At 40.1% G+C, this 26,713-nt stretch overlaps 2 protein-coding genes across 8 annotated transcripts in view; one reads left to right on the top strand and one right to left on the bottom strand.

Annotated features, from left to right (window-relative positions):
• LOC134527318 (glycosaminoglycan xylosylkinase) overlaps positions 1 to 22,317 on the top strand; it is a 135,546-nt gene extending 113,229 nt beyond the window's left edge. For 3 of the 4 annotated variants that reach the window (XM_063359880.1, XM_063359878.1, XM_063359879.1), the window contains 2 exons: positions 16,182 to 16,241; positions 19,826 to 22,317. In XM_063359880.1, coding sequence (XP_063215950.1) covers positions 16,182 to 16,241; positions 19,826 to 20,033 — 268 coding nt within the window. In that variant the 3' untranslated portion in view covers positions 20,034 to 22,317. Of the gene's footprint in view, positions 1 to 4,620; positions 4,701 to 16,181; positions 16,242 to 19,825 lie in introns of those variants that run through there. The other variant, XR_010074155.1, reaches the window with a different exon arrangement.
• Positions 1 to 26,713, bottom strand: part of LOC134527320 (guanylate kinase) — a 395,696-nt gene that overhangs the window by 10,084 nt on the left and 358,899 nt on the right. For 3 of the 4 annotated variants that reach the window (XR_010074158.1, XM_063359886.1, XM_063359887.1), the window contains one exon: positions 19,594 to 20,051. The exons of the other annotated variant lie outside the window; for it this stretch is intronic. Coding sequence is in view for 2 of the 3 variants with exons in the window: in XM_063359886.1 (XP_063215956.1) it covers positions 20,026 to 20,051 (26 nt within the window). In the remaining variant the exon portion in view is untranslated. Of the gene's footprint in view, positions 1 to 19,593; positions 20,052 to 26,713 lie in introns of those variants that run through there. 4 annotated transcript variants of the gene reach the window in all.

Genomic DNA, 26,713 nt, shown 5'->3' with positions numbered 1-26,713 from the left:
GAGTCATGACAGGTGGATACCAATGTGTTTCTATTAAACCCATAGTATTAAACATGTATGAATTTAAATAATCCATCAGTGGTGTTAATATTAATTTTGAACAATGTTATACCATTCACTAGCAGATTTCACATCATAGCATGACACAGTGCTGATGTCAGCCGACGCTTCGCCTCGTAAGCCTGGTCCGACTCCACTGTCCAGTTCCCCTCCTTTCCGGCATTTGTACCGCCGACGTATGTAAACGTGCGTGTGTTCAAATTGCGCGCCACGGACTGCCGCATGAGTGTTCTTAGCGGCAGCGCGACGTCACCCAGAAAAAAATAACAATTATTATTTAAGTATTAATATATAAAGTAGCGGATGTTTAAGGTTCTGAGCCTGGATGAGGGAACATATAAATTAAAAGAGTGTTTTGTCTCTTCCTTAAAACTAACCCTTGGCGCGTGATCATAGAATAAGAATAACGGTTTTGTTCCGGCGGGAAGCTGTCTGCTGCCCGCGCGCAAAGCGCTGCTCGCCCCAGTTCCTCCTCATCATTGGCCGTGACCAGATGTGTGCGGAGTCATCAGAGACGTGTGGTCTAATGTCGCCAACCCTGTGGTATCCGTGTATATTTAGGGGTGTGGCCTGCCTGTTGCCTAGAGCAGGCCAGATATTAATTAACTAGCTCAATTAATTAAAGGACTAATATCTCGAGTAGTATGTAAAGGGGGCTCCGGGAACAGGGTCCGGTGACTGGTGCTGAACCCCCATCTTGGATTGTGACGTCACGGCGGCCATTTTTGACTCAAAAATTCCTCAAAATTCCTCAAAATTCCTCAAAAATGACTCAAAATGACTCAAAAATTCCCGTTTTATGGAAAAATTTCTCGTTTTCTTCCACAAAAATTTGATAATTAGGATTTCGAAAAACCTTAAAGTACTTTTGCCTTAGAAAGAACACAAATTCCTAAAAGTGGCTTAAAAGTCCTAAGAACTAGCCGCTCTAAGCCGTTGACGTCAACAGCGTTTTTTTTCAAAAGCGTTCTTTAGTGAGCTAACTAGCTCAATTAATTAGAGGACTAATATCTCGAGTAGTATGTAAAGGGGGCTCCGGGAACAGGGTCCGGTGACTGGTGCTGAACCCCCATCTTGGATTGTGACGTCACGGCGGCCATTTTTGACTCAAAAATTCCTCAAAATTCCTCAAAAATGACTCAAAATGACTCAAAAATTCCCGTTTTATGGAAAAATTTCTCGTTTTCTTCCACAAAAATTTGATAATTAGGATTTCGAAAAACTTCAAAGTACTTTTGCCTTAGAAAGAACACAAATTCCTAAAAGTGGCTTAAAAGTCCTAAGAACTAGCCGCTCTAAGCCGTTGACGTCAACAGCGTTTTTTTTCAAAAGCGTTCTTTAGTCAGCAGCCCGCATCCCACATAAAATAGCTAAATAATATTTACCTATAAGCAACATGTGGTGTCATCTGTTGACAATAATCGACACTACTTTAAACAGGTTATTTTGTATGAGATAAATTAACTCTCACCCCTGAATGGTGCTATTTTAGTCAGTTAGAACCATGTAGTCTCGTAGCCACATAGCCTCACATCCTGGAAGCTTCGAAGTCCTGTAGCCTCGCAGTCTTGTAACCTTGTGTTCTGGAAGCTTTGTAGTCATGATGCCTTGGAGCCTCATAGACTTGTAGCTATGTAACCAAGTAGCATTGAAATCACATAACCTTGTGTTCTGGAAGCTTTGTAGTCCTATAGCTTCGTAATCACGTAACCTTGTGTTCTGGAAGCTTCGTAGTCTTGTAGCCTCATGATCACGTAACCATGTAGACTCGCAATCGCATAGTCTCGTAACCATGTAGACTCGCAATTGTATAGTCTCGTAACCACATGGTTCATAGTCACGTAGTCATGATGTCTTGGAGACTCGTAGACTTGTAGCTACGTAACCAAGTAGCCTTGTAAACTTATATCATAATGCTGTTTGAGTAGTTGGAGCAAAAGAGAAAATTCCATCGGAAGACAGATGCGACAATTGGAGCCTTGTAGACGTGAAGCTTCGTAGTCAAGTACTCATGTATACATGCATTTCTGTAGTATCGTAGCTTCATAGCCTCTTGGTCTTGTAGTCAAATAGCGCAAGGCCTAAGACTATTTGGAGTCAAATACTTTTGACATCATTGATTGATGAAGCCGTAGACAGTTGGAGCATTTGTAGCTAATGGAGCTTTGGATCATTTGGAGCTGTTGGAGCTTTGGAACATTTGCAGCATTTGGAGCTGTTGGAGTTTTGGAGAAATTGGAACTTTTCGAGCTATTGGTGCATTTGGAGTTATTGGTGGATTTGGAGCTGTTGGAGCTTTGGAAAAATTTGGAGCTGGTGGAGCTATGAATCTTTGGAGCATTTGGAGAATTTGGAGCTGTTGGAGTATTTGGAGCATTTGGAGCTGTTGGAGCATTGAAGCTTTTGGAGCAATTGGAGCTGTTGGAGCATTTGGAGCTTTAGAGCATTTGGCGGTTTGGAGCATTTGGTGCATTTGGAGCTGTTGGAGCATTGAAGCTTTTGGAGCATTTGGAGCTGTTGGAGCATTGAAGCTTTTGGAGCATTTGGAGCTGTTGGAGCATTTGGAGCTGTTGGAGCTGTTGGAGCATTGAAGCTTTTGGAGCATTTGGATCTGTTGGAGCTGTTGGAGCATTTGGAGCTGTTGGAGCATTTGGAGCTGTTGGAGCATTTGGAGCTGTTGTAGCATTTTTAGCTAATGGAGCTTTTGAGCATTTGGAGCAGTTGGAGCTGTTGGAGTCAATGACTGATGGATTCATAGACTGATGGAGACATTATATCCTAACTTAACATTGACGATCACATCATACCGTGTTGAATGTATGTGAGAATGTACCTCCTTTTCGTTAAATGAGTTTTCGTTTAGTAGAATGTGCTTCCTTATGTTTGACGGTGCGTCCAAAATGTGCTTTCTTTTTGTTGATGATTGCGCTTTCAAATGTGCTGCATTTTTAATTGTGCTTCCACATGTGCTGCCTCTTTGTTGATGGTGCTTCCAAAATGTTCTGCCTTTTTGTTGATGGTGCTTCCAAAATGTTCTGCCTTTTTGTTGATGGTGCTTCCAAAATGTTCTGCCTTTTTGATTATGATTCCGATATGTGCTGCCTTTTTGATGATGGTGCTTCCAAAATGTCCTACCTTTTTGTTAATGGTGCTTCCAAAATGTGTTGCCTTTTTGATGGAATTCTTGGTCCTCTTGTAAGCGTAAAAACATGATACGTTGGTTTAATTGAATATAATTAGCTGATAATGAAGAAGGTGATGAGGTTCGGAAATAACTGGTCTATACGTCTGAAAATGTTTATGAGCCGGCCTCGCGGTCAGAAGATGATCGGTCTATATGTAGGAATGGCTTTGTACATGAACGGTTTAGAGGTTATTCCGAGTATCAAAAACTAGACTTATGTTAGGCTTAATGGCAACGTATTTAATTCGTGGAACATTGTCGTATATTGTCTTTAGATGGTTTTCGTACAGTGAATGATTGATAAACTCCAAGAAAGGTAATGGAAACCAAAATATAAAACTTATTTAATATTTAGTTACACTTAGTCACTGATCAAGAAGCTAACTGATGACAGGAATCCATCGATTCAATATGTAAATTAATGAGTTATTTTTTCGGTGAATTTTGGAATTTTTTTCATTAAAATCAGGTAATAAATATTTTCAAGATGGCGTCCGCAACGATAATTGATACAAGTGGTGACATAATTCAGAATGTTGTGTGTCGTGTCAAAACATTTTTATTAATTTTTTTTAATTTTTTAAATATATTAATAAATTACTGGTTTACTCTCGCCGGAAATGAACTGAGGACCGAAATCGTTTAAATAACTGAACATTTGAAGTGGGCAATTTTTAAAATATTTTTTTGGATTTTTTTTGGAATTTATAGCTTAAAAATTACCTATTTTCAAGATGGCGACCGTAATGATAAATGCAACATTAAAAGGATCCAATATGGTGGTCGTAACGTAAAGTGTAACAATGACATCGTACTCAACCAAGATGACGGCTGTAACGAAACATGCAACATTTATATAATCCAAGATGGCGACCGCAACGATAAGTGCAACAGTGGTTTTTAAGTAATATTTTATTAAATTTTTATTATTCAATTTGATTGATTAATTTTTTTTAATGGTTTTTAAAAATTTTCCCGATTTTCTAGCATTAAAATTATGGATTTTCAAGATGGCGGCCGTAACAGAAATTGCAACAGTGACGTCATAGTCCTATATATTGTCAGTGGCTTAGAGCGGCTAGCTCTTAGGACTTTTAAGCCGCTTTCAGGATTTTGTGTTTTTTCTAAGGCAAAAGTATTTTGAGGTTTTTCGAAATCCTAATTTTTGAATTTTTGTAGAAGAAAATGAGTAATGTTTCCTCTAAACGAGACTTTTTGAGTCATTTTGAGTCATTTTTCAGGAAGTTTGAGGAATTTTTGAGTCAAAAATGGCCGTCGTGATGTCACAATCCAAGATGGTGGTTCGGCACCAGTCACCGGACCCTGGACCCTGTGCCCGCAGCTCCTTTTGTATACCACTATCTCGTCTCACACAGGCCACAAACACCCTGACCGGGAGTCTCAACCGAGTCCACGTGCCCACTCACGTGGTGGCCCCCACTACAAATAGCCTCGGGTAAGCAGCTATGTCCTCAATGCTTTAGATATAAAACCTAATATAGTTATGTATATACAATAATACACTTCACAAATTTGCATAAATTTTGTGCTGTGTGAAAAGTCTATATTTAATTTGTGTTACCAGAAGTTGTATTTTGGTCGCAAGAGGAATCGCTTCGCTAGGCCTCAAGGAGAAGGGAAATTGTATGATTGTATTTCTTAGCTATTCTAAGACAGAATAATGACCAGACAATTTTTTTTTTATTTTCTCTGCGGGCCACTTGATTAAAGTTATAATGCTGAATTGGTAACTGGGATTTACAAACCAAATGAAACTCTCAATATATCTTAAGTTAAATGAAGAAAAAATCTAAATATAGATATAGATAACTTTAAGCTGAATTTACCAGTAGTAGATTGATTCCTTGTCAGTTCATCCAACAAAAATTGAAAATCTAGCCATTGTTTTTTAATGTTGATAAAAATTGGTTCATTTGTTTGGTGACATAAGGCCACTTATAAACCAAAATTTCATATTTTTATCTCAGATACTTCCTGAGAAATCAAAGGTTCCCTTGTGACCATTTTTGGCCTAAAACAGGCTGTAATAACAGCATAAATTGGTCAGTATCTGTGTTTCCTTGCTTTGTATTTCACTGTAATACCAATATTTCAGAACAAGAACAATTTTCCTTACGTAAAATTCTCTAGAGAATTCAAATTTTGCCACCAAATTGCTATATCTAGAATGGTTTGTAAGTTATAACAGAATTATTAACATGACTGATGTTTCATATATTATCTGCATCCTTTATTACAAAATAGACTGTATCTCAAAAGGCAGACCTCACAAAAAAATGAGCTTGGTACTATGTGAAAGAGAAGGAAATTTCCTATAAGTTACATTTAAAAAAAATAGTGGCTTTCTGCTGGCAACATGTAATGTACTCGATAATCACTTACTAATGCTATATGTACACATAAAAAATTCCCTACTTACACAAATCTATTGCCAATGAATTAGAATCTACAGACACAATCCTCCAATTTTTGCAATTAGAAACTGTATTGCTTTTCTGATAAAGCTACCATTCTATATCACACTTGCACAAGTCTTCTTTCAAAAAACTGTAAGTTCTGCCAGAGCTGCTTGTTGATGGTGTCTGCAAGATGCTGAGTATGTGTGCAAAAGGAACCCAGCACACATCGTCTCGAGGTGACGGCCAGTAAAAGGAAGCACTTGGACCGGCAGGGTGCATGAAGGTTACTTGAGCATCTTCTTCTGACCTATCAATGTTGTTTACTACACCAACGAACCATTTTTTGTCATACACACAAGACACATAGCAACCAGTATACAGTTTTGATATCGTACCACCAGGGTCTTTGCTAGCTGCTGTATCGAAATTAAAAACTAAGGAATATGCATTATCCTGACTTGTTTTCTTCATTCCTATTTCATACTGGGATATTGGTGAAGCATTGTGAAACCCTCTTGTGCCTGGGATTGTCTTTGCCATAGTATACCGTTGTTGTAGAGTTGAACGAACGTCATCCACATCATTCTTGTCAATGTAATGAAAGATAATACCTGTTACGTTTTCATTGCAGTAGGTAAACATCTCAGACACTGATGTAATTTGGTCTTGGAATGGTCGTTGAAGACTAGCTTTTGATGTCAGTAACTTAACAGTTCTCCCAATTCCATCGCAAGATGATTTGCCATGGCTTGTGGCAAAGAATGACCAAGAAGCTGTGAGCTGAAAATCTTGTGTGTGGTGGCACAAATTGAAGATATTCTTGCAGTTCTTGTACAGAGCAGCGCAACCATCACTGAAATAATGTATGTGTTTTACATGAGGCAGGTGTCTTTTAACATATGTGACTACAGTAGAATCCCTCCCGAACGACCCCCCTCTGGAACAACCATTCCGTAAGAACGACCAGTTTTCGAGGAACCGTGAAAAAATTCAGGAAAAAAAATGAGTAAAATCGGATGAAAAACAAGTGCGCTACACACTATGTACGGCGCTGCGCGTCACGTTTTTCTTGGCTTGTTAGTGTGATCTTGTTCGCTGGTGGATACGCTTCGGCCCATTTTTGTGTTTCGGCCGCTCTATATTTCAAACCACCCAGTTACGTACCATGTAAAATAGCTTTTTGGCCCGACCCTTATTTATAACAACCTCAGCTGTCACACTTTTAAAACCCAGGGAAAATACTCTGACGTCCGCTTCCCTTCTCACATCGGTTGGTTATTATGTCCGCCGCCCGTTAGCTCGCCTGGCGCCGAGAGACGTGTCTGGCAGGCATCCGGCGCGGCGGGACGAATGGTGACGCCGAAAGAGTGGGAAAAGGGGGGGGGGGCAATAAATGGATAAAAAATAAACTACCCACGTTACATAACGTTAGCACGATGTTATTTTAAAGCTGCCCAAATAAAGGACGGTTCTTTCCGTGAAACGGCCGGGGTGGTTGGACTGTTGAGGGGGTGGGGGGGGGGGGGGAATTGGCCAAAAATTGCCCAAATTCCGTAAGTACGACCGTTTTTTCGAGAACCGTGAGGGGTCGTTCCAGCGAGATTCTACTGTATTTCTGACTGTGTTTTATACACCATGGAAACATCATGATCCAAATCATTTAACAAAAAACAATGACTGCTTGTTTTCAAATTAGCATTGTCTAAATTTTTGTAGTACATGACTACTGGATGAACTGTACTTTGACTATTGGTCCAATGGTTTCCTTGTGCTTCATTTTGGATAACGAAGGAAATATTTTCACTGAAATCTAATAAAGCTATAACTTCTCTTTCACTTATTTTCTCTTTCAGCTGCTTGAGGTAGTCCGATTGTTTCTTTGTGGTATAGTAATGGGGTATGAGGAGTTCCATTTTTTGTACTAAAATTTCCATAAAGTCTTCTACACTTGAGGTAAGGGTTTGTAATTGTGTTCGGTCTGTACTGACCCACTGTTGTTATTCAATCACATCATCTGGCTCACAGTCTAAAGTATGATATAGATGCTGCTTTAGAGTATCTGGAGAAGGACATTGCTCACATTGTCTTAGCATACAGGCAGGATTTAAAATGTCACATACAAGATACAAAATAAGTGAACTATACTTTTCACCTACACCAAGACAGTGAAGAAGTAATTCAACGTTTTGGTGTATAGTGCACACACAGATGGAATGGGTTCCAGAACTTCCAGCTAAAATGCACCATTTAGGATGCAAAGTACAAAACTTTGAAAACCCTACCTTGAGAGATGGATATTTTGCCTTAAAAGAACAATACAGCTCATGCAAGTTGCATAGCAAAAGTCTTTTCTGTTTGTAAACATTTTTGGATATACTAACTTTATCTTTCATTCCTGGCATTTCCCTGGAAAACTCATCATCTTGATAGAAATCTTGAATGACCTGCAAAGTTTCTTCAGGTAACTTCTTCCCACCTGTGGGATGAACTAATGCGCAGATTCCTTTTTCCAGTGTAAGTTGTCTTGCTTGTCTTACCATGTACTCAGAAACACCAAATTCTTGTGCTGCCTTCTGTCTGGACCATGATTGAGGGATAAGGGTAAGAATTTGTAATTTTCTTTGTCTATTCATTGTGGGCAGCTTTTTCTTTGTTAAAGATACCAAACGGTCCAAATCGGCAGCCTTTTGTTCCACTTCATGCCTCTGTAATTCTGTACTTTCACTAATTGATGTGGCTGGAAGCTGTACATCTAATACTTTAGATATTTTGTCTGCTACAGCTGATGATACCTCTTGTACTTTATGTTTCCCATATTTTTCTTTTGCATGTTGTGGTACAGCATGTAGTTTTATTGGTGACTGTTGCAAATATTCCAAACTTTTGTCAAGTAAGCTACGGGTTTCTTCTTTTGATGCTTGAATCTCTAAACCCTCTGCAACGTCACTTTCAGATGATTCTAAAGATACCTGTGCACCTACTTCTTGAATATTATACAACCTATTCCTACATGAGGAGCATAATTTTTTACCAGGAATTAAATTAAGTCCCTTGTCTGCTGCTTTTCTGTAGCACTATAAAGAGATTGTGTGCAAAGAACGCTTAACTGGAACACTATGCACTTTCATAGGATCACAACATGATGTCTGAAACATTTCATACTTCTTAATATAAAACAATTTGTGATGAAAACATATGGTGTGAAGATTATGTTTAGAAATACCTGTTCTCAGTACAAGAAGAGTTTGAATATATTTGGAAAGTGATTCCAATCTTTTGATTCCCTTTGTTTTAATATAACACTCTTTATGGCATTCTTCATGCTATCATTCCCAACAGAACAGAATTCTAGTTTAGTAGTACTGGTAGCCATGTAGTTCTCATCCAACTTATAAGAACTAAGACTATCCACTAACATTATACACAGGCAGCGCAGTAAGACTGGCCTACACAGTGTAGTCTGCATGGTGGCAGACACACGCCTTATCTCTGACCCCGGTTATCTTTATTGCTTTCCTCCCCTCTACCCCTCTGTTCATGGGCCACTATACTGCATTTGCTGTGACAGCCCAGATATTAGGCCTATCTCTCAACTGCCTCTGAGGAAGCAGAAAAAAAAAAACCAATGCCAAGGGGAACAGAGCAAGTATCAAAGAACCCCTCTCTTATAGCTAGCAGGCAGACTCCATGCAGAAATGACATATGTACCGTCACATGACATGGCTCTGCAGATAACACATGGAGATAACACAGGGAAGGTAATTAGAGGCTTTGAAATTCGCACAAAATCCTTGTGTAATATGCGGAAAATATGGGACATACACAACCCTTATATTCGATCCTCTTTGCTTCCATCTTCTGGCTGCCTTTTGTTAGGGGCCCCATTTACATCACCAAGTCATTTTCATTTTGTTTTTCAACACTCCAGCAGAAAGCCACTAATTTTTTAATGTATCTTATAGAAAATTTTTCTCCTCTTTTACATAGTACCAAGCTCATTTTTTTGTGAGGTCTGCCTTTTGAGATACAGTTTTTTTTTGTAATAAAGGATGCAGATGATACATGAAACATCAGTCATGTTAATAATTTTGTTATAACTTACAAACCATTCTAGATATGGCAATTTGGTGGCAAAATTTGAATTCTCTAGAGAATTTTACATAAGCAAAAGTGTTCTTATTCTGAAATATTGGTATTACAGTGAAATACAAAGCAAGGAAACACAGATACTGACCAATTTATGCTGTCATTACAACCTGTTTTAGGCCAAAAATGGTCACAAAGGAACCTTCGATTTCTCAGGAAGTATTTGAGATAAAAATCTAAAATTTTGGTTTTTAAGTGGCCTTTTGTCACCTAACAATTGAACCAATTTTTATTAAAATCAAAAAACATGGGTTACATGCCCTGGATGAACTGACATGGAATGACCCATATTTAAACCCTTTATTTCATTTATACTGACGTATTATGTATTATACATAGTTATTTTATTATTACCTACATTATTTAAAAAGAAGAAATCTCCACTGCTTGGTTCAAAACTAACTAGGAGCACAGGGTTAAAACCATTGTTAATTTCAACAAATCCATGTGTAGCCTATTAAAGGCAGTATCTAGTTGAAGCCACCAGTTGCAATAATTTATATTCAGTCAATTTTTGTCAGTTTGAGCCATATGTAGCCAGTTTGAGGTAGCCAGTTGGAGCTGTATTTAGCCAGCCAGTTGAAACTAGTTGAAAACACCCGATTGATGTCAGTTGCAGCCATATGTAGCCAATTGAGCCATATTTAGCATATGTGGCTAAATGTTTAGCCAAATTATGCAGCTGGTGTAAAAGTTTCCTTGGTTCGGAGATACTTGACATAGTCTTGAAAATAGTCCCATAGAACATGTTAATCATATATAGTATATTTAGTAACAGAAGGATTCGTTCGTATATGCTTGGCTAGTATTCGATTAACTTAATTTTTTGCAAGTCTGTCGCAGAGGTTCTAAGTTAAGTCATAAATCATGCTAATAGCTTTGAAGACATAACAAAACAGTTTATTAGTGACAACATAATACTGAATAAAAAATTGGTTGTCTGTAAAGTCGGTTTACGGACGATAGTTTAACGTGACAACGTCATAACAAAACATTGATGAAATGATTGCATACTTTTATGAATAAAATTGAATCATTTTTATTTTAATAATAAAAGAATAAATACTTGAAATTGTACTAGTAATCATATTTTAAAATGCATGAATAATTAACCTTTATTGCAGTAATTGTTGCTGTAATAAGCAATGAAAATGACATTAACTTTTCACTTCACTTTATAAACAGTCGACGAAACAGTTCACGTGTAGATGACTTGTAATTAATTGTAAAAACTAGAATTTAGCTATAAAGTTTAAATATAATTATGAACAAGTTTTCATATAAATAAACTGTAATCAAATATCTGTCATCAATTATATGAATCACCATAATTTTTTAGTCAGTTTTAACATAACCTATTATTACTGCACTCGCCGACAGATGCTACTTTTTTTAGTAATAAAAGAATAAATACTTGAAATTATACTAGTAATCAAATTTTTAAAATGTGAGAATAATTAACCTTTATTGCCGAAATTGTTGTTGTAATAAGCAATGATGACCACAGATTAAAATTTGTCTTGAATATGTTACGTTTTTATGTCTTCCAGTGCTCAAAATGATATGCAATTGTGGCCCCGGGCATGAAATTTTATTTATAATTCATTAATAATAACGCCCCTCGCGATAAACAAAGGAAAATATGTATTAAGGAGTGCCTGGTTGCCGCGGAAGTGGATAGATTGCGTGATTCGTTCTGTTCGCGTCCGTCACCATAGAGGGTAGCACTGTAGGGGAATAATATTATTTCGTTTTTATAATACGATCTTATAACAAATACGCATCCCAAATACACCAAACTTATTTATAATGTGTTACAATATTTTTTAAAACATTGTGCAAAAGATCCCGGGTGTAATTTGAATTATTATGTGTAACTGTAAAACACCATTATTCGTACAAAAACATATTTGAAAATTCAACATTGCTTTTAAATATCCGTACCGATTGTGCTGAAAATCGGTGGACGATAGTTAAATTACATAATAATAATAATAATCTTACGATGAAAACATGATTGAAAAGTCAAATCGATGGTTGTTCCAATCGAGTGAAAGAGAGATGCGCCGCAAGCGTTCAATGAGCGTAACGGGACACATTGTAGTGGGACAATGTGTGTTACGGGACACTTTTTCATGCGTGCAGCCGGCGTTCATCGATTTATTAGATGTTCTCATGTCAAAAATCCAACTGTAAGCTATTAAGCTCGGAGAGATTATGGATGAATATGATTCGTAACAGACCTATATAAGCTCATCCAGTACATTTGTAATTGATCTTACTGTAGACATGTAAAGAATACAAGTATTGTTGCTAATTGTTACAAGGTTCGAAGACTGTTTGATATTTAAAGTTGAAGCATACCATGTATGACCCTATGGTATCGTATGTGTAATCCACACCGAGTATGGTTCTATGGTTATTATTATGTAACAATGCACTGAAGGTTCTATGATTCAGAGACTCTGGTTCTAAAGTAAGTGTAAAGTATATTGAGTATGATCACTACATGATTGGTGAATAATCATATTATTGACTATTGTGTTGTCTCTATAACTCTCAAGACATTTGCCTGTAGTTTCATAATAGTCATTTTAGTAATCTTTAAACACTTCAGTATGCCTGGTGGTCTGGAAACTAGTTCTTTATGCTTGTCATAAGTGTGTACTTGTGCATGAAGCATTTTAGTATCGACTTTGAAGGCATCATGTTTCAAAAATGCTTGGTCTTATGAACACATTGTAAGGACCTAGAATGCATAATGAGGTATCAACAATAAGTCGGACAATTGCCTTGCGTTACATGACAGTAGTATATAAATGTAGGTCCGAACCCAAGAGTCGGAGTGAGGAAAGGGATTGTCGGCCTCCATCTTAGATTGTGACATCACTGCTGCCATCTTGTTTCCATCTGCTGGCAGCCACCATCTTTATTTTCAGTAATTGCTACTAGGAGCGCTAGTGTCACCTCGTCTGCTTGAGGGCATTGTCACCATCTTGTTTTCAATACTCGATACTAGGAGTTCTAATGTCTTGTAGTACACATATCATCTGCTTGAGTGTGCTTCCACCATATAAGTTTAATTTTTCTCAGTTAGAAATGCCATACACCATACCATTGTGGCATTTGCCATATTGTCGACAATCTTGGATGCCATATTGTTAATCCATAATTATTAAGCTAGAAAGTCAGAACAAATTCCAAAAACAATCAAACAATTCACTCATTAGTTTACTGATTGATTCGATTGATTCCTGTCCTTAGTTAAATCCTTGGACAATGAAAAAAAAAAACTGTAATTTAATTAAATATTACTTAAATTTACCATAAAAGTGACAGGTTCAAGAAATAAAACACCTCAACAAAATTACAAATAAAAAATTATTACATGAATCATAAACTACTACAGGAACACTTGCTAAAGTTAGCAATTTAATAAACATTTAGTTCTGAATTGGCTTAAACTAACTAATTCTCAGCTCAAAACAGTTTACTGAAGACAAGAGATCAGTCAGATCTTTTCCCTACATAGTCTTTTTTCCCGACAGAGTTTCTCGATACTGTGTTTTAACAGATTGCTTCCCATCATCGAAATTGTAAATGGGAGTATTCACTGTCTTTGAATACGCAGTTCTTCACTTTTTCCTCAAAAGGATATGGTTTGCGATAAAGACAGTCCTGCAACAAATTATATTTTAAAAAGCCATGAGTTGCTACTTCATCAGTAAGCTATTGATTTTATTCTGCTTGATATCACAAAAGTATAATAGTATTTTAAATCACTAAATGTATGTAAATAATAGTAATCTTTCAACATTCCATGAAATTAAGATTTTGCCAAGTGGAATCCATTATCATTTACCTGTAATACACCGAACGCAGTCTTAGATTTATAATCATGTCCAGCCGTCATTGCAGTCGGTTGCTGAACTTTTTTTTTGTGCGTGTACGCATAGGAGTCACTAATCCAGAGGTGCCCATCCCCCCCCCCCCCCCCCCGTAACCTAATGATGCCCCCCCCCCCCCCCCTGAAATTTTTAATGCCATTTTCTCAATGATTTACTCAATTATTTTATAATATTATACTTTTTTAGTATTATATTTTATCACATTTTGTATTAATTAAAACGGATTTTCTAATAATAATTTTGGTCATATCAGGTAATATTTCCATCCTGAACCGACAGATGCCAAACTGCTTTTGTTGAGGAAAGTGCGGGGTTGCCAATTTGATTTACAAGATTCTTTTCAATTATCAAAACACCAGAAACGTATTTTCACATTAGAAGCTATAATTATGTAAATAATATATACATTTTTCTCTTTTTTTAACCACCACCCCCCCCCCCCCCCTGAAATTTTAATGACGCAGTCTGCGTCGTTAACCCCCCTTGTGGGCACCCCTGACTAACCTAAACCGAGGAGTTGAAGTTTCTCTTCTACAGTAGACAAACGGACTTCAGCTATACAGTTTTTCGCATGTCGTCTCAAACAGTCAATGCGCGTTAAACAAACATGACACTTGACTTGATTTAAGCTTTTGGACATACGCCATTGCTAAGCCATTTTTCTTTGTTTTTCTTTGTTTGTTGACCATATTCCTGTTATGGAATATTATGTGGTGTATATATCCTGTTGACAACAGCAATTTTTGCTTAATTTGTGTTTTTTGTCTTTTGGTTTTTTGTAGTTTTCTTCTACAGACATACATGTGCTTAGCAATGGCATATGTCCAAAAGCTTACATCAAGTCATGCACTCCCATTGCACAAATCTTTTAAAGATAATAAACATGACACTTATCGCATTGAAATTTCCTACCGCAAATAGTAAATTCTTCCAGCACATCCAATTTCAGGTTAAGGTGAGATGCCGGATTCAATCTTTACAGGCTAACGTAAGTAATTTTCAGAGTGAGTAAGCTTCACGTGCACGAGGTAGACCTAGAAATTTGAGTTCGTAGGCCATTTCGTCGCTAAGTAATTATCTGGGGTTATCATGATGTACAAAGAAAGGTACTAACTTCAGTACGGCCCAAAAAATACAAAATTTAGTGACATGCGGTACTGTCAATAAAAAAACTGGAACCTAAAAATAAGTCATATACTTACATTTAACTTAAACACAGACACAGGAACACACTTAGAAATAGAAACTAGTTGTATTGGACCTTAAGATTATATAAGAATGATAAGAAACACGTTTGCTAACCCTGAACCACTCCTTGCATGAGAAAGGGAAAAAAAACTAGCATGAGGTCTTTATACTTTGTTAAATATGTAATTTATAAGTACGTATAATTATTCCTTAAAAGTTTTTATTTAAAACAAAACAAGAAAGGAAAATCCTCTTGAAAAAATTATTAGTAAACATAAAATGGATTTACTGTGCTTCCTTTTCGTAGATTGTGTTTTGTTTTATTGATTGTGCTTCCGTTTTTGATTGTTCTTATGAATATGCTTCCTTTTCTTTGATTGTGCTTCCAAATGTGCTTCCTATTCTTGAATGTGCTTCTGATTGTGCTTCCTTTTCGTTTATTGTGCTTCCAATTGTGCTTCATTTTCTTTGATTGTTCTTCTGATTGTGCTCCCATTAGTGCTTTCTTTTTTTAATGTTCATCCTTTTTGACGAATGTGCATCGACAAGTGTGTACTCAGGACATGATTTTCCTCGTGGTTCGGAGACAACTTGTCTATACGCCTTACATTGAACATGACCTGTTTAAAATGTTGGCAGCATATTGTTGAATAGCGCCTTTTGGTTCGGCAATGCTTGGCCTATTCACCTAACGTTGTACATGAACTGTTAAATATGTTCGCCGAGTATCTTCAAAAAATACCTCTTGGCTACTGCCTGGATGTTTCTGACCACCTACTGGGCGACTGTTGTTAATTGTGCTGTAGAATATTTTTTTCTGTTGCAAAAGTTTTCTAACAAAATTTAGATGATTTTTATAACTTTTAATTTCAAAATAGTTTATTGTATTATATAAAAATGTAGTATCACTTCTAACATCCATACATAAGTACATACACTTTTTTTTTCTTCGTAATTCTACTATATTTAGTTTGTGGTTTCTAGATTTTCTACAAATATATATATATATATATATATATATATATATATATATATATATATATATATATATATTTTGTTTTAGTTTTCAGTTACTGATAATATTTGTAATTTTTTTCCTTCGGATTAATATGATTCAATTTTAAAAGTGTTTAATTTGGATTACTAAAATAGGGATTTTGCTGTAAATATAATCCATGCATTTTCAGTATTGTGTCTTTTTGCTTAATGTCTGATTGGTGTGTAGAATAGATTTTTGCTACAGAAACTAACCATTCTTTGTGTTGTTGTTTCAAGTTTTGGCAACCCACACCTGGATCATGTGGATATATTGGCACCATTGTACCAATGTTGCATGTGAGTAAATACCATGTTCTGTTTTTATACTCCATCAACACGAATGCTTTTTAACATATAGTACAGCTCCACAACTGTGTGCTTGTTAGCAAACACTACAAGTATTTTAGTAATTTGTTTCAAATGCGGGAAGTAGGTACTTGTTTACAAATACTTCATTCAACTGCCTTAATGATTGGTTTCCTTGAATTTAAGTAGATGACAAAGTTTTTTGTATGGACATTTCACACCTGTGCACAAGGGTAGTAGATTTATGAGTAGCATGTACCAGTATTTTTGTAAATAAGCACAGTTAATTACTAATAAAAATTGGGGACAAAATCAGCAACACCAGATTTTAAGGAATCATCCAGCCATTTGTTTAGAAAAATACATTAAGAAACCATATTTCTCGTATGTAATTCAGAATTTTATTACAGTGCCAGCTGCTAAGTGTATCTAAAGTACAAAAATATTTACCCACATTGTCAACACAGTCTTAGTTACATTATGAAAAAAAAAAAAATATTTGATTGCCAATTGTTTTCTTAAGTATTAGATTTTGTTACTTCCAAAATACAATTTATTTGGTACTAACAACTACGCATAATATTAAAAGATGTCGTGAATGTAGTATATAATTTGGGCTCCGAACCCTGGCTTCGGCTTGAGGAGCAGAAGCTGATGTCCGCCATAGTGAATTGTGATGTCACGGCGGCCATATTGGATGACCTTTCACCTTGACCATTGTCCCCGGCCACCAACTTGGGTCCACCATCTTTAAATAGAGTGCCCCGCTCACTAATGCTGCACTTTTCATTATGCACACCATATTAAATGTGTATGACATCGTTGCACTTTTCGTTATGGCCGCCATCTTTGATTATATAATGTTGCTAATTCCATTATGGTCTACATATTGAATTCTATTAACATGGCTGCCATCTTAGATCTGATTTCACAGCCATGTTTTTCGATATTTTGATATCATGTCCGCCATTTCGGATGATGCCACGTCTGCCATCATGATTTTTTTTATCTGTTCTGCTGGAGGCCACCATCTTGGATACCGATATATTTGTTTCAGCTGTTTGGTCCTAGAGAGTGTCACCATCGCTCTGTCTCATCACATAAAGTATATATTCCATTACCTACCAATGCTGTTATGGTCCTTATCGACATATTAAATATAATTTGTTATGCAAATTGCATTGGAAGCGCTGTGATTCGACATAATACAGCTCTGACCTCTAGGTTGTAAAACATACACCTTTGACTTCACAGCCACCGAGTTATTTACCAAACAGAGATTTTAATAAGGTATATAAAAAATAACACAAATATTTGGAATTTTTTTTAAGGAATAATAGCATTGCCTGTTAAAGACAACCGCCATCTTGTTTTCACTACTCGCTACCAGTAGCGTTAATGTCATAGTACACATGGCGTCTGAGTGCTGTCCCCATCTTGTTTTCAACACTTGTTACTAGGAGCCCTAGTGCCACTTAGTACACACATCGTCTGCTAGAGTGCATTACCGCCATATTAGTTTAATTTTTATCCGCTAGAGTGCAAGAATAATTTTTATTACTGTACCACTCGCCATCAGGATAAATTTAGCTACCATCTCAGAAATTCGTAATTATTTAGCTATAAATTCAGGTAAAATTCCAAAATTAATTTTTATAATCTGTGATTAATATACTGATTGAGTCGATCGATTCCTGTCCTTAGTTCAATACTTGATCACTGCAAACAAATTTAATTTGAGGTAAAAAAACTTTTATTTAAGAAAATTTGGGGGAAATTCCTAAAATAAGCTTAATTTCCTCATAAACCAGCCTACAGTAAGCCGATATAGCCATCATCTTGGAAATTCGTATTTATTTAGCTTCAAAATCTGGAAAAATTCCAAAATTCATCATCAAAAATCACTTATTAAAATAATGTTTGGCAATATCGATTTCCATCTTTGGTTTGATTCTAAGCCGGTGATAAGGATAACTAAAGCTTAAAATAAATTATTAAATTTTGATTCCCGTGGAGTTTATTAATCATTCACTCTGCGAAAAACAACACTAGACAAGATACCTGTCCAACGAAATATATACATTGTCACGCTGCCTAACATGGATGTCTTTTTTTTCTTCAATGCATGAAATACTTTCCAACCAGTTCATTAAATGTATAAGGCCAAGCGTCTGAGGACCACGAGACCAGGTCGTGAACAATTGTCAGACTTATACCCCAGACATTTCCGAACCTCAAGACCTTGGTTTGTAAAAGGGATAGGATGTGGCTAATAACTTAATTTAATTTACATAAACTGAGCTCCCCCTCTTGAGTCTTTAAATACTTTTATGACTTATTCATTTTTGTCAGGTCAGACACACTTCCAAAGTATATGTATAGATGATAAATGTCAGCACATAAGAGGAGCATGTTTGCGAGCAGGCCTACTAAATATTTAAATTACTATTTATATACTAAATAACTATTAGCTATTATTATACTAAATAGTAATTATATAATATTTATAACTATATTAATCACTCACATTGAAAACAAAAAAGAAATTTAAAAGCATTTCTGCTATGATAGTAATTCATCATTCGTACTTTGAGGAATAAATATTACCAAGGACTTATATCTCTACATAATTTAATTTGCTAATTTTTTTTAGCCCTAAACTGCTTTGCAGAAGCCTTTTCTTATACATCAGAGTCCTTAAGGAAAGAAAACGAAATTATATGAATCAAAAATAGGGAAGGTAGTACCTAAAAAAATAAATAAAATCACATAGTTTTAATGTAAATTCTAATTAAAATTACAAAACTCATTAATTATCAAAATTGTGTACTAAACTAAAAAAAAAATTTAATTCAAAATAACACTTTAAATTCTGCAATTATTTAAAAAATTTATCAGTCAATTCAATTTTACTGCTGAAACATTTGATACAAGAACACTTTTATTAAATTTAGTATTTATAATCTGTAAATTTTAAACGGTTTTTAGTTTTCTAATTGGAGTTATGTAACTTTTGTAAACTCAAATATTTTCAACTTTGCGTAGAATTATTGCATTTACAATTTAATTATTTGTATATTAATATACAACATATGAATTAAAAAGGAATATACACATACTTAATAATAACTTAAGTACATACTAGGATTTGTAAAAATTATTTAAATTAATAAATAAGAAACTCAAATCTAAATAATTTCAACCATTTGCTTACGAACAGTTGCTTATACTTTAAGCGACTCACAAACATTTACTCCTGTTTTATTAATATAGACCAGAGACTGTAGCATATTTGATGGACTGGAGAAAATCATCTCATAGGAAATGAAACCATCACAAAATATTTTACTTTCTTGCTAAGATTATATTTATTTCATTTTAAATTAACTATTAATGAAGCAACATTTAATATTTTAAGTAAACTAGGTATAACATAATCTTTTAAAGTGTAAAATGTTTACAGGCTTGTATATATGAATATTTTTGTATGGATAACAATTTGGTACTGCACAAAGTATGAACATAGAATATACTATTTGTGTAGAGAGTGTTGAGTGGCAGGGTTGTTTGTGCAGACTGCGGAAGTCAACGTGGCAGCGGCTGCGCCAGTTCTCGGGCGGAGTGCTTGGCTCGACCCTGGGAGCGCTGCTGGAACACAGCCACATATCTCCTGTGCTGGCCGCCGCCCACCTGCGAGCCCTCGACCGCCGCCTGATGACCACCTTCGCCGCCGTGGAGCAGTGCTTCTCGCGCTACGGCCGCTCCTCCGTGCTGCTCAGCTAGCGTCGTGCCGTGCTCGGACTAAAACAAATGGTCCCCTCTGAAAACACAACCATGTTTATTTAGATGGGATCTGTTCATGTATGTTTAAGAAGAGTGTGAATGCACTAACTCTTCGGAATTATGCTAATTCATAAAACTAAAAAGCAATTTTTATGAACATATATTAGCAAATGAACCCGTATAGTCTTCTACAGTTTACCAACAGTCCGTAAACAGTTGCCACAAGCTCTTATGAGCTGCAGATCTTGCCAAACACTATCCTTAAGCAGTTTATTCATAGGCCATGGGTGAAATGCCAATTGTGATATTACTACTCGATAGAAGTAGTATATAAATGTTCCTCCGAGCGCTGGGTTCTGGGTGTGGTGTTGGTGGTGTCGACCACCATGACATCGCTGCAGCCATATTGAACGAGCTTGACCTTGACCTATGACCTTGACCATGCTGCAGCCATATTGAATGAGCTTGACCTTGACCTATGACCTTGACCACTTGACCACGATGGTGATTTTATATCCGTCATTATCATTTCTAGAACATTTCACCATTTTTATTTATAAAACATTATGCCATTTTGAATTTTAAAGTTATAGCCATTATTTCTAATTCTAGTACTTTCAGCAATTTTATATCCTGTCATTTTGAACTGTGGGATCACCACAATATTTCGTTATGGTAGCCATCTTCTACATTGACCTTGAGATTTGACCATGATTAATGTACCTTTACCTTTACCAATAACTTTGACATCAAAAATCATGCAATTTTGCCTACGCTGCCATGGTAACATGAAACGCTCCAATATCACATAATTTTGCCTATCCTTCCCTGGGAACCTGAAAAGTTTATCAAACATGTCATTTCTTTAAGCTGTTTCTAGGGAAAGAAATACTAAAAAATGCACCATTTAGCCTGCCCAGGAAACTTGAAACATTTCAAAAACACACTAATTTAGAAGAGCTTGCAATGGGAACCACAAACATTTAAAAAACAAGCCATTTTCCATGCCTGCCCTGGAAACCTAAAACCTAAAAAAACACCATTTGGCCGAGCCTGCTCTAGGAACCTGATACCAAAAAAATGCCATATGGCGGAGCTCACTCTTGAAACCTGAAACCCTCAAAAACATGCGAATTGGGCGAGTCTGCACTTTTAACCTAAGATGCTCAAAAATACTTAGTTTTCCCAAGTCTTACATGCAAACATAAAACGTAAAAAAACACTGTTTGTCGCTTAACATGGGAACCCGAAATGTTAAAAAAAAAACACTAAACTGGGACTACCCTTGGAACCTAAAAAATATATTTAAAAAATGCCATTTCGCTGAGCCTGACCTGGGAAAATTAAACATTAAAGAATACACTATTAATCTGAGCCTGTCCTAATGACCTGTAAAGTTTAAAAAACAAGCCATTTTGCCGAGCGTGCCCAGGGAACATAATACGCTCAAGAATCACACTTTTTGGCTGAGCAGGCCATGGGAACCTGACACCCTCAAAAACACGCTATTTAGCAAATTTTGCCCTGGGAACTTGAAATGCTCAAATATCACATACTTTCGCCGATACTGCCCTAGGAACCTGAAACGATTAAAAAGGAGTCATTTAGCCAACACAACCGTAGGAACATGAATTGCTCAAAAACATGCAATTAGGCAGAGCCTGCTCTAGGAACCTAAAATTCCCCTGGAAAAGAAAAAACACTATTCTGCCGAGCTTGCCCTAGGAACCAGGTAAAACTAAAAATCATCCCATATACCAATAATACCTTGAGAACCTGAAGTCCACAGAAAAAACCTGTTCTGCTTAGCCTGCCCAGCGAACCATTAAAAAAACACGCCTTTGTCAGAGCCTGCCTGAGATCCTGAACACTCAAAAAACATGCCATTTTGATTAGCCTGCGAACATGAAAAGTTCAAATATAACATAATTTGACCCAGCCTGCCATGGAAACCTTAGATATTTTAAATACAAGTAGTTTCACTAAGCCTACCCTGAGAACCTGAAATGTTAAAAAAAAAAAAATTAAATTAAAAAAAATTAAAAACACCATTGGCTGAGCCTGCCATAGTAACCTTTAATGCTCAAAAAACACATTATTTGGCTATACTGGCATTGTAATTACCAGGTAAAGAAAATGTTGCCATGGTTCATATTCCTTTGACTTATTAGCTATGCGCCCACCGAGAAGTCCGTAGTGACTGAAGCCTGGAAGCTCCTGGGTGCAGAAAAATCACCGGAGAAATTGGAGTCGAAAACGGAAAGGCAGCCCAGTAGGAAAGAAAGTAGAAATCTAAACTTAACTGGAACACACTGTGGCAAAACCAAGCAATGATTGGTGTGTGTGTGTGTGTGGTGTGTGTGGTGTGTGTGGTGTGTGTGTGTGTGTGTGTGTGTGTGTGTGTGCGCGCGCGCGCGCGTGTGTATGTGTGAGCGCGTGTGTATGTGTGAGCGCGTGTGTGTGTGTGTGTATATATATATATATTGTTGACCCCAGGGCCCTTAGCTCCATTCCGGTCCCCTATTTACATCTGTAAGTTGGATTATTAATGAATTGCCCTACTAATCCAGTGAGAGCGTTGGGGTTCAGGCCTACCGTGGCCGGAACCGGGAGCTGGGGAAATGGGGTTCAGGCAGACTGGAGGAGTTGGATGTCGTCCGCTAATTGATCGCACACTGATTTATTTTGCGGCTAGTCCGCCTTAGCCCTGACCGCACCTGTCCCGAAATAACGGGATCACACGCATCCCGCCGCACCGCGAAATGAATCTTCCTCCTATACTCTTGTTCGTCGACAAAGATGAACGAGTACTAGAAATTGATGAAACTACGAGACGGACACATAAACGCGTGCGTGGCTGTGGAATTCGGAACTCGCGGAGCGCGGAGTCGCAGGTCCACACTGCGCAAGAACTAAGCGGCGACTGACTCCCCTCCCGCGATGCGCGCGCCCTGCGCCGCGCAAGGGGCCTGAGGAGGGGGGGGGGGGGGGGGGGGAAACGGCGCGGAGAGACCGCGTGTTCACTGCGATCCCGGTGCGGCCCCTACAGAACTACACATAAACCCTATTGAAACATATAATTATTATTTAAGAAATATTTACAATATATACAGGAAATGTCCGTCTTTGAGCTGTCCTTATAAGAAGCGTTACGGCACACGCGGGTGCGTCCCTAGTACGTAGCACTGCACTGCACTGGGGGGAAAAAGGGCGTGCCCCCCTCAGGTACCCGCGATGGGCAGAAACGGCCTCTAAGCCTAGGAGGGCACGACGACTGTCGTCATATGCCCCCCCTTTTCCCGAGGCCATTCTGCCCACCGATGTCGGCTCAGACCAGCAGACGCGGTCGAGTCCGTTCGTTGGGTCAGTCCGTCAAACTCCCGTCGTCTGTCAGAGGCCGGGCGAACCGTGGTAGCAGCTGCATGATGCTGCAGTGCAGTCCACCCGTGTCCGTCCGTAGTAGGATGCGGTACTTTTATCGCCCCTCCCACTCATAATTCTGGAGGTAGCGAGGGGCTGTCATGTGGCGTGTAGACCAGCTTACTTCAGGCCCATCCCCCACGTGCGTCACCGTCATCGTCCCCTTGGAGGACATGTCCAGGACCACGGGCTGCGCCCGGTCCACGTCGCTCTCCCCGCTGAGGAGCTTCACCGTCACTGTTGGTCGTCGCGTTGTTCCAGGTCACCGGCGCACCCCCCACATGTCGTTCCCACGGGCATGTGGGCCCCTGGCAGCGCCTCACATCGTGGTCCGGAAAAGTCACCGTCGGGTCGCTCAGGTCTACCAGATCCACGAGGACAGTGTTGTTGGGAGACACATCCTCAATGTCTCGTGCTGTCCGTCATCGTCGTCGGGGAGAATCGCGTCCATGAGGTGCTCCAGCTCATCCAGGCTCGCACCCTGTGGTCTCCCTCCGTCAGACGCGTCAGATGTCATCGCTCGCCCCTGAGTCACTTGAGTGTGGTGGCCATTCACCACCTGGTCCCCCCCCCCCCCCCGGGGTCATCTGCCCCCCCCCCCCCCCACTGGGTGTCTGGTCCTGCCCGGCCTGATAAGGCCCCTCCACAGGATCATCGGTGGGTACGGAACTCTGAAGAACGTCATCGTCGGTCGAGTCCGTCAGTCGAAGGTTGTCCCTGTGCACCTTCGTCGTGCGTCCGTCAGCGCGACAGACGATGTACGTTGCACTTCCCAGACGGGCGACCACCTCCTACGAGCCCGCCCACTTGGGGGCCAGGCCGGCACAAAAACCCTTGTCGCCTGACGACAGGTGGTGGCAACGAACGTTTATCCACTCTCCTGGCTCGAGCAGGCCAGGAGGCCGGGTCGTCTGGGGCGTTCGTCGCGCCAGGAACAGCTCCATCGGGCATCGTCACGTAGCTTGTCAGCGGTCGTCGTGTCAGTGTCGGCGAGTGCTTGCGCCTCCCCGGGCAGGGCGACATTGCGGCCCTGTACCAGTTCGGCTGAGAGTGGCCCGTGACCACGTTTGTCCGGCGGCGCAGGCAGTACAGCAACGTCGGCAGGTGCAGGTCCCACTTGGTGTGGTCCTCGTCCAACCGGATGCGAAGCTGAGTTTTTATGTCCTGGTTTCACCTCTCGGTCGGATTCGCGCTAGGGTGGTAGGTGAGCGTGGTGTGATGCTCTACCCCCACCATGCACATTACATTCGCCAGTGTCTCCCCGTGAACTGCACCCCATTGTCTGTCAAGAGGCCCCTGGGGTACCCGTATCGCGGGAAGAAATCGCGCTCAAGCAGGGCAATCATGGTGCCAGCCTTCACATTCGGCACAGCAAACGCCTCTGCCCAATGGGTAAGACGTCCGTAACCACCCCAATAAAACGCAGGCCGCGGGATGTGCGAGAGTACAGCCCCATGATGTCCACCGCCGCCGTGTGGAAGGGATCCCCGGGCCGTCCTGGGACCTGTTACTCCTCGCCGTCGGGTCTCCAGGACTTACGCTCCTGGCAACGCTGGCAGGCTCTGACGTAATGTCGCACCTCCGCTGCATCACCTGGCCAGTGGAATGTCCGCCGGATCTCCCGAAGCGTCAGCTCTGCGCCGGGGTGTCCAGCCAGGGGGTGATCGTGCAGGTACCCCAGCACCCATTGCCTGGCCGTTGGCGGCACGTGGGTCCGCCACCTGCCCGACCTGTGCGGCCCCCTGGTCTGGAGAACACCGTCAAGATTCCGGTGGCCCAGTGCATCCTCCCTGCACTCGGTCAGCTGGGACTGGGTGTCTGGGTCCGGAAGCTGCTCCACATGCACCCGCGAAAGCAGATCTGCTAGCGTCTCCGGCAGTGTGTCTGGTTCAGGGACAGCCGGGCAGCACATACAACTCGCACAGCCGCGGCCCCGGGATCTCGACGACGGGCTCATGCATCGGGGGAAGCACCTCCTCCCAGCCCTGGTCGTCGCGGAACACACTCGTAGGATCCAGATTCCGGGACAGCTCGTCGGCCAGCTGATTTTCCCATCCCGGGACATATTCTACTGAGAACGAGAACCCTTGAATCAGCATGGACTAGCGAGTGAACTTGGACTTCCGGCTCTGAGCAGAGTCCAACCAGCGAAGGCACTGACTGTTGGTCTACAACGTAAAAGAGCGGCCCTCGAGGTGGTGCCGGTAACGCTGCAGGGCCGAAACCATCGCAAGGCACTCCTGCTCGTTCACATGGTACCTCCTCTCAGTCGGGCCAAATTTTGCGCTGGCATACTCAATCACACGCCTAACACCGTCGCTGTCCACCTGGTACAGGACCGCGCCCATCCCCTCCTGACTCGCATCCGTCTAAACAAAGATGGGCTGGTCGGGTGTCAGTCACGACAGCGTGTGACAGTTCCGGAAACGGTCTTTGACCTGACGCAGGGCCTCGTCCGCGGCGAGCGTCCACCGGAACTTTGCCTTCAGCGACAACAGGTCAGTCATCGGGGCTGTGATCGTCGCGAAGTCAGGTATGAAAAACCGCAGCGTGTTCAGCAGTCCCATAAGCTTTTGGAGCTGCTTTCTGGTATTTGGTGCCTGCTTCCCCTTGATGAGTTCCAGCTGGTCGGGACGCGGACAGCATCCCTCCACCGTCACCAGGTGACCCAAGAATACAATCTCCTCAGCCCCGATGTGACACTTATTCGGGGTGCACGTCAGTCCGTGACTGGCCAGCCTTTCTAAGACCAGTGCCAGGTGGTGCGCGTGGTATTCCCACGTTCCAGAATAGATGATGACGTCATCCAGATAGGCACTGGCGAATACGCCGATGTACCCATTTAGGACGCGCACCTTCATAGACTGGAAAGTGGCCGGGGTGTCCGTGAGCCCGAAAGGCATGCCGCAGAATCTTACAGCTGTCCGTCCGGCGCAGTGAATGCCGTTTTTGGACGGTCGGCGGAGCATACTGGCACCTGCCAGTAGTCCGATTTCAGGTCCAGGGTCGAGAATATTTTGGCGTCCCCCAGCCCGGCCAAGGCATCAGTGATGTTGATCTGCGAGGGGGAGCGGGAATCGTCAGTCGGTTGACGGCCTTGAAGTTATTGCAGAAGCGTATACTTCCGTCCTTTTTGGTAGCCATTACCACCCTCGAGTTGTATGGGGAGGTGCTGGGCTCGACGAACCCGTTGCGCAGCATTTCGTCCACCTGATACTGGATTGCCTCGCGATCCCGGGGCCCGAACCCGTACACCCTCT

The sequence above is a fragment of the Bacillus rossius genome, chromosome 1 (assembly GCF_032445375.1).
Source record: "Bacillus rossius redtenbacheri isolate Brsri chromosome 1, Brsri_v3, whole genome shotgun sequence".
NCBI lineage: Eukaryota > Metazoa > Arthropoda > Insecta > Phasmatodea > Bacillidae > Bacillus > Bacillus rossius.
The sequence above is the reverse complement of the archived record's forward strand: the minus strand, read 5'-3'. Positions and strand labels throughout refer to the sequence as shown.